The sequence below is a fragment of the Capricornis sumatraensis genome, chromosome 7 (genome assembly GCF_032405125.1).
Source record: "Capricornis sumatraensis isolate serow.1 chromosome 7, serow.2, whole genome shotgun sequence".
NCBI classification, from domain to species: domain Eukaryota; kingdom Metazoa; phylum Chordata; class Mammalia; order Artiodactyla; family Bovidae; genus Capricornis; species Capricornis sumatraensis.
This window is the reverse complement of record NC_091075.1, coordinates 86778335-86787489: the sequence shown is the minus strand read 5'-3', so window position 1 is coordinate 86787489 and position 9155 is coordinate 86778335. Positions and strand designations below refer to the sequence as shown.

The 9155-nt window shown below is 36.9% G+C and overlaps 1 protein-coding gene across 1 annotated transcript in view; it reads left to right on the top strand.

Annotated features, from left to right (window-relative positions):
* Positions 1-702: 702 nt before the first annotated feature.
* LOC138081837 (transmembrane protease serine 11E-like) overlaps positions 703-9155 on the top strand; it is a 57786-nt gene continuing 49333 nt past the window's right edge. The window contains exon 1 of the mRNA XM_068974958.1: positions 703-872. Within this exon, the coding sequence (XP_068831059.1) occupies positions 703-872 (170 nt within the window). The remainder of the gene's footprint in view (positions 873-9155) is intronic.

Here is a 9155-nt window from a genome sequence, read left to right as displayed (position 1 = left end):
AGAAAACCTATTCTGAACAATGTTAGGCTGGTCCCATTCCATTTGTAATGTGCAAAATGCCTGCTCTAGCTGGACTGATGTGAAGTCCACATTCACATAATCTACTCACTATCTCTCCACTGCCCAGAAATATTTAATGTTCTGTTTGTACTAGATTAGTCTCTTATTCCATGAATCTCTGAAAGATGGAAGAAAACAGGATCTAGTATTTAATATATTTCACTTGATTCTAAAGATAATTAAAATTAAAAAAAGCATTTCTGAATAATGCCTCAAGTTTTGAACCCTAGAAAAATGGGCATAACAAGTATACAGACACATTTTAATAAGCATTTAAAATAATTTACTTTTGTTTAATTTCATAACTTTTCAGTTCTATATGTCTGTTTTACAGAGATAAAATGATTCTTTTAAAATATTTTTTATTTTTGTGCTCAGATGTATTTTCTGTTGATCTATGAAATGTACTGTACAAAGCTGTATGGTGGTACAGTTGGGCTAGATACTTTTGTTTTTTAAAATCTGGACTTAGCCAAATATATTTCACCATGTTAAAAACAGTATCATTCTATTAAAAATTTGATTGCATAAAAAAAGGCCTTCTTAAATGAACAGTGCAAAGTAGAGGAAAACAATAGAATGGGAAAGACTAGAGATTTCTTCAAGAAAATTGGAGATATCAAAGGAACATTTCATTCAAGGATGGGCACAATAAAGGACAGTAATGGTAAGGACCCGATAGAAGTGGAAGATATTAAGAACAGGTGGCAAGAATACACAGAAGAACTAGACATAAAAGGTCTTAATGATGCAGATAGCCACAGTGGTGTGATCACTCACCCAGAGCCTGACATCCTGGAGTCTGAAGTCAAGTGGGCCTTAGGAAGCATTACTACAAACAAAGTTATTGAAGATGATGGAATTCCAGCTGAATTATTTAAAATTCTAAAAGATGATGGTGTTAAAGTGCTATACTCAGTATGCCAGCAAATTTGGAAACCCCAGCAGTGGCCATAGAACTGGAAGAAGTCAGTTTCATTCCAATCTCAAAGAAGGGCAGTGCCAAAGAATGTACAAACTACTGTGCAATTGTGCTCATTTCACATGCTACAAAGGTTATGATCAAAATCCTTCAAGCTAGGTTTCAGTGGTACATGAACTGAGAATTTACAGATGTACAATATAGATTTAGAAAAGGCAGAGGAACTAATTTTTGTTGGCTTAAAGCTTAGTATTGAGAAAACTAAGATCATGGCATCAGGTCCCATCACTTATGGCAAATAGAAGAGGAAAAAGTGGAAGCATTGACCAATTTTATTTCCTTGGGCTCCAAAATCACTGCGGATGGTGAAATTAAATAATACTTGCTCCTTGGAGGAAAAGATATGACAAACCTAGACAGCATGTTAAAAAAGCAGAGAGATCACTTTGCCAATAAAGGTCCATCTAGTCAAAGCTATGGCTTTTCCAGTAGTCGTGTACAAATGTGAGAGTTTGACTATAAAGAAGGCTGAACACCAAAGAACTGATGCTTTTGAACTGTGGTGATGGAGAAAACTCTTGAGAGTCCCTTAGACTGCAAGAGATCACACCAGTGAATCCTAAAGGAAATCAGTCTTGAATAGTCACTGGAAGGACAGATGCTGAAGCTGAAGCTCCAATACTTTGGTCATCTGATGTAAAGAGCTGACTCATTAGAAAAGACTTTGATGCTGGGAAAGATTGAAGACAAAAGGAGAAGAGTGCAGCAGAGGACAAGATGGTTAGATAGCATCCCTGACTCAATACACATGAGACTGAGCAAACTCTGGAAGGTAGGGAAGGACAGAGAAGCCTGGCACGTTGCAGTTGATAGGGTCGATAAGAGTTGGATACAACTTATGGAACAACAATGTGATACATCTACTGTATGTTTCCAAGACACCTAAATCCACAAATATATTCCTCCCGACTCAGCTTCTATGTTGCACAGAAGGACACAGGAAAGACAGTCCATTCTAACTCAAACATATGGAGATAATTCTGAATACATTTTCTTCACATGATAGGCAAAGGAGTCAGTTCAGTTCAGTCACTCAGTCATGTCCGCTCTTTGTGACCCCATGGAAGCAGCATAGCAGGCTTCCCTGTCCATCACCAACTCCAAAAGCTTGTTCAAGCTCATGTCCATCGAGTTGGTGATGCCATCCAACCATCTCATCCTCTGTCAGCCCCTTCTCTTCCTGCCTTCAATCTTTCCCAGCATGAGGGTCTTTTCCAGTGAGTCAGGTCTTCACATCAGGTGGCCAAAGTATTGGAGTTTCAGCTTCAGCATCAGTCCTTCCAATGAATATTCAGAACTGATTTCGTTTGGGATGGACTGGTTTGATCCCCTTACAGTGTAAGGGACTCTCAAGAGTCTTCTCCAACACCACAGTTCAAAAGCATCAATTTTTCAGTGCTCAGCTTTGTTTATGGTCCAACTTTCACGTCCATACATGACTACTGGAAAAAACATAGCTTTGACTAAATGGACCTTTATTGGTAAAGTAATGTTCCTGGTTTTTAATATGCTGTCTAGGTTGGTCGTAACTTTTCTTCCAAGGAGAAAACGTTCTTTTAATTTCAGGGCTGCAGTCACCATCTGCAGTGATTTTCAGTTCAATTCAGTTCAGTCGCTCAGTCGTGTCCGATTCTTTGCGACCTCACGAATCGCAGTACACCAGGCCTTCCTGTCCATCACCAACTCCCAGAGTTCACTCAGACTCACATCCATCGAGTCAGTGATGCCATCCAGCCATCTCATCCTCTGTCTTCCCCTTCTCCTCCTGCCCCCAATCCCTCCCACCATCAGAGTCTTTTCCAATGAGTCAACTCTTTGCATGAGGTGGCCAAAGTACTGGAGTTTCAGTTTTAGCGTCATTCCTTCCAAAAAAATCTGAGGGCTGATCTCCTTCAGAATGGATTGGTTGGATCTCCTTGCAGTCCAAGGGACTCTCAAGAGTCTTCTCCAACACCACAGTTCAAAAGCATCAATTCTTCAGTGCTCAGCCTTCTTCACAGTCCAACTCTCACATCCATACATGACCACAGGAAAAACCATAGCCTTGACTAGATGGACCTTTGTTGGCAAAGTAATGTCTCTGCTTTTAAACATACTATCTAGGTTGGTCATAACTTTTCTTTCAAGGAGTAAGCATCTTTTAATTTCATGGCTACAGTCACCATCTGCAGTGATTTTGGAGCCCAAAAAATAAAGTCTGACACTGTTTCTACTGTTTTCCCATCTATTTCCCATGAAGTGATGGGACTGGATGCCAAGATCTTCATTTTCTGAATGTTGAGCTTTAAGCCAACTTTTTCACTCTCCTCTTTCACTTTCATCAAGAGGCTTTTTAGCTCCTCTTCACTTTCTGCCATAAGGGTGGCGTCATCTGCATATCTGAGGTTATTGATATTTCTCCTGGCAATCTTGATTCCAGCTTGTGCAGCCCCCGCAAAATAAAGTCTGTCACTATTTCCATTTTTAGGAATACATAAACCTAAATATGGGCTTCACAAATGGCTCAGTGGATAAGAATCCATCTGCCAATGCAAGAGATGTAAGAGACTCAGGTTTGATCCCTGGGGTGGGAAGATCCTTGGAGTAGGAAATGGCAACCCACTCTAGTAGTCTTGCCTGAAAAATTCCATGGACAGAGGAGCCTGGCAGGCTACAGTCAATGAGGTTGCAAAGAGTTGTATGACTGAGTATAGCACAGGACAGCACAGCACAGGAAACCTAAGTATATAAGAATATAGGACCATATAAAGAATTTCTTTGAGTTTGGAATGTAGATTTTCACAGAGAAAAAAGTTATGAGGTCCTGTTAAAATGAGTCTAACAAGTCTTAGCCCAAAGTCACTCTGGCGAGAATGTGTTCCTTTGAACAAAAGAGTATAATCGAAATTTTAATAAAATTTTAATGTGAAGTAGAATATAGTATGTGAAGCTAGTATTAACATTTAATTAATGAAGATTTCATTTCTTAAGGGCTATAAAACAAGAAAAGATTAATCTCATAACCTGGAAGTTTTTACTTCATCATTGTTTCCTCTTTGTTTCTGGCTGAGTTGTAATTTCAAGTGAGTAGACAGAAGCATGAGCAGAAGGCAATGACACCCCACTCCAGTACTCTTGCCTGGAAAATCCCATGGACGGAGGAGCCTGGTGGGCTGCAGTCCATGGGGTCGCGAAGAGTCGGACACGACTGAAGCGACTTAGCAGCAGCAGCAGACAGAGACATAATACTATATATTGAATAATTTCGAGTAGATATCCATGCTTTTCTTCAGTGTTATCTCTTAGAATAAAAAAAGTTGAGGTATTGCTCTCTCCAATCACAAGTACAGAATGCCCCAGTGAAGAGGTTTCTTGAGTTACCATTAGAGAATGATTTCAGTTCTTGGCAGCCTAATCCCACACTTCACTGTGGATCCCAAATTTTACAGCTGTTCAGATGAGCCATTGGTTAAATGGCTGAGTAGAAGTATTCAACCATACTTATTTGCCTTCTTTACAATGATTTTTAGGATTGGTTCCACATACCTCCTTTCTCTCCTTCCCTCTCTCCTTTCCATGCATATTTTTGAGAGCCCATATGTCTTAGGAATAAAGTTACTGTCTGTTAAGAATTTACAGTTTAGTGGGGTTGAGATAAAATAAACAAAAATTTCTAATACATTATGGTAAGTGTTATGATACTATGAGAACATAAAGGAGAAACACCTAGTTTACAGTAATTAAAGGAGGCAGTTTAAAGATTTTACCTGACACTAATACACAGACATTTGCATATACATGTGTCAGTACACATTTAAAAAAATTAGATTATTATCTTCTCAGAAATAAGATAATAATGACTGTGTTGGCAGATATGCCTGTCTCCCATTGGAAACACCACTGTCCTAACTAAGGGTTAATATATGCAAACTATATGAATTTTCTAGAAGAATGATGGCACATAATTTTGAGATATTAATGCTTTTCTAATCTTTAATGTATTTTCAATAAATACCAAAGTGAAACTTTTATTATATGCATGGTGAAGTGGAAAGCATGTCAGATTAGTTTAAAAAAAAGAGGTGTTATATAATATCTTCCCATGGGGTCGTGAAGAGTCGGACACGACTGAGTGACTTCACTTTCACTTTTCACTTTCATGCACTGGAGAAGGAAATGGCAACCCACTCCAGTGTTCTTGCCTGGAGAATCCCAGGGACGGGGAAGCCTGGTGGGCTGCCATCTATGGCATCACACAGAGTCGGACACGACTGAAGCGACTTAGCAGCAGCAGCAGCAGCAGCAGCAGTTATCTATTTTACACATGATGGTGTGTGTGTGTGTGTGTGTGTGTGTGTGTGTGTGTGTGTATGCTACTTTCTCAGTTTGTCCCACCCTCTCCGTCGCGGGCTGTGTCCACAAGTTTGTTCTCTATGTCTGTATCTATATTCCTTCCCTGTTGTACATCAGAATTCAACACAACATTGTAAAGCAATTATCCTCCAATTAAAAAAAAAAATCACCCTTATAAGCAACAAAAATCATGTCTTCCTTTATATATATATTTCCCCATAGTGCCTTTTATTAATAAACAAAAATATTCTTTAAAGAAATAGGTGTTAGTACTATAATGAGGTATTAACAGTGATTTCGACCAATTTAACTTAATTAAACCAAAGTTTCTTATTGGAAATGTGAGGCTGAGAAAGATTTATTTATTTTTTCTAGATTTAAATATCTGACTTTTATTGAAAAAATCTAGTTTGCGTGGTTTATAGTAACACTTTTAAATTATCATAATCTGAAGACAATAGCTTTTAAGTTTCCACTCCTAGAAAGTACCAGTATTATTTATGTTTTCTTGCTCCTTATAAAATTTGACTTTGTCTTACTAGTAACACAGTCTCCATCAACTAGCCAAGACCCGTCAGACTGGTTCTATTTAGATCATCAGTGACTTCCCTCTTCTCCTTAATCCAGCCCTCAAAGTTGCTGATAGAGTCTGGATACACACACTTGATTGCAGACCTTGGTCTCCACAGGAATCTTCCCTGCTGGTCAGCAATGTATCGGTGAGTTCTCTTTTCCTGTGTCTAAAGTTAACTTGTTTAAAATGGCATGAACCACATCAAGGAATGTGTAGATCTCTAATTCATTATTTGCTTAATATGGAAAAATACTTTTGATATTTTAACTGAAATTTTGTCAAGAAATAGATTTCTCTTCTTTATATACTAGTATTCCCTGTCCTCTTCTGTCTCATTCCAAAATATTTCTCTATATACTTTCAAAACAGCTCAACAAAAGATAAAGATACATGGTGTTTGACAACTGTCTTTTAGTTTGTTTTGAGGAAAATAGAATGTGTTTTTACCTTGAGTTCTATTTGTCCCAAGTCATGTTCTGTATTATGGAGAAGGAAACAACAACTCACTCCAGTGTTCTTGCCTGGGAGATCCCATGAACAGAGGATCCTGGTGGGCTACAGTCCATGGGGTTGAACACGACAGAATGACTAAACAACAACAATAATGTTATATATTATAGTGCATTATACTATATTTTACACTTAATTAAAATTATACATGAGAAAAAAACTGAAACCAACTTTAAAGATTAAACTTATGCTTCTTTCTGTAAATAAATTGTATAAATTTTAAAAACTATATATGTTTTAAAAGAACAAGAAAAATTTAAGAAGACAATGGGATGAAATTATTATAGTTGGATTTTCAAAATAAATCCAATGATGTACCTAGACACAACTTCTCTAATAGAGAAATCATAATTATTTTGAGGCTGTTTTCTTTGAGTTAGAAACTAAACAGTAACAAGTTTACAATGTACTTGTTTGGACTCTGAAAATTTTATCCTCATATTAAAAATTTATTTTCTCTGATTAAAATATTGGCATGTTATTTTTTTTTTTTAATTTCTGCTTTGAGAAGAAAATAGTTTGAAAAGTATAAAACTCCTAATGGGATCTTAAAAATGAAGAACATGCAGGCTCTGTAATTGATAGAGAGTCCTACAAAGTTATGAGAATTTTAATACCCTCTATATTTGTTCATGAGTCAACTCAGAGCTAGAAACATCACAAATTTAATCAGACTTTTCAAGGCTTCCTGCCTTTTTCAAGTACTTCTCTATGATCCATAATGGTTTTGTATCTACCCTCTTGTCTGCCTTACTTTTTACAATATTACTATAGAAAATGGCTTTTATTTAAATATATAATCCAATCAAACTCAAGATTCTAAATTTGAGTTTCAGGCTACATTGATCTGAGTCTGGATTTTGTGTAGGGGAGTTATAATGTGGGGATATTGGAATGAATTTTTCTGAGTATAATCTCTAATTTGAAGCAAAAAATATTTTCAGTTCTGCCTCATCATAGATGAAAGATATGTATCAACAGAAAACAAACAAAAACTTCCTGATCTAAAAATTGTATAGAAAGTGGAGCATAATTATGTTTGAGTCAGCCTAGGTGACGTTCAGAGAATGGGTAGAGTCAAAAGGGATTAAACTTATTATGCACAATTGCTGGAATAAACGTACCAACTAGAATGCTTTGAAGAAAGAGGTATATTGAAATATATAAGAAATTTCATTTTTTAACAGTGATTGTTATAGGTTTTTATTTTTTACTGAAATACAATGTATATATAGTAAAGTATGCATTAAATATTTTTACAACTCAGTGAATTCTCATAAGCTGAACACATTTGTGTCAAAAGCACTGAGATCAAAAAATCAGCCCTCCTGAAGCTTTTCCTTTCTTCATTTCCATTGACTATTCCCAAGGATTTCCATTCTCTATAGGCAATTTCTTTTTAAGGCCACCGGTTCATAAATGGGAAGGCAAATCAGAAACAGGTGGAAAAATTTATCAAATGACATGCTTCTTTTTTTTTTTTTTCCTCTTTTTTTTAACACCAAAAACATATTGTTTCGGGGTGTAACCAATTAGCAATGTTGTGATAGTTTGAGGTGACCAGTGAAGGGACTTAGCCATAAATATATGTGTATCCAATTTCCCCAAACCTTACTCCCATCCTGGGTGGCATGTAACATTGAACTCTGCTATTTTTTCTTTAAGCATATTTCTGATGTGCTTCACTACTTCTTCACTACTTCAGCTACATAGCTCCTTCATTACTTTACCTGTTCTAAATGAAAACCACTACTTGTCAACAAAGGTCTGTCTAGTCAAGGCTATGGTTTTTCCAGTAGTCATGTATAGATGTGAGAGTTGGACTATAAAAAAAGCTGAGTGCCGAAAAATTGATGCTTTTGAACCGTGGTGTTGGAGGAGACCCTTGAGAGTCCCTTGGACTGCAAAGAGATCCAACCAGTCCATCCTAGAGGAGATCAGTCCTGGGTGTTCATTGGTAGAACTGATGTTGAAGCTGAAACTCCAATACTTTGGCCACCTGATGCGAAGAGCTGACTCATTTTAAAACACCCCGATGTTGGGGAAGACTGAAGACAGGAGGAGAAGGGGATGACAGAGGATGAGATGGTTGGATGGCATCACTAACTCAATGGACATGAGTTTGGGTAAATTCCAGGAGTTGGTGATGGACAGGGAGGCCTGGCATGCTGTGGTTCATGGGGTCGCAAAGAGTCGGACATGACTGAGCGACTGAACTGAACTGAACTGAATTTTAGAATTTAAAAGTTAGAATAAATTCAGATCAGGTAAACATTATTCTTCAAATACTATTGTTTTCTCCAAATTCTGATTTTATACTGTTCTTTGAACATGAAGAAATCAATACATTACTTTTATTAAAAAAAGTACAACAGAAGGTTAAAGAAAACTTTTTCAGGTGTAAGCTTACAGGGAAGAGATTTTGGAAAAGAAGAATATATTTATTAAACAATAATATAATATATAATAATATAATAATCTTGATGGACATGTCTGCTGACTGTATTCACCAGCAAGCACTGACAACCAGCAACCACTGACAGCAGACAGAATTTATAGACATTAATATTTCACATGTTTAGACAGATGAAGGTAAACTGAGCACTATTCCAATGAAACAAAATGAACAACTTTAATTTTTACTCAGTAGATAAGCATTATCTCTCAACTTATAACCCATGGATCCCCTCCACTAAA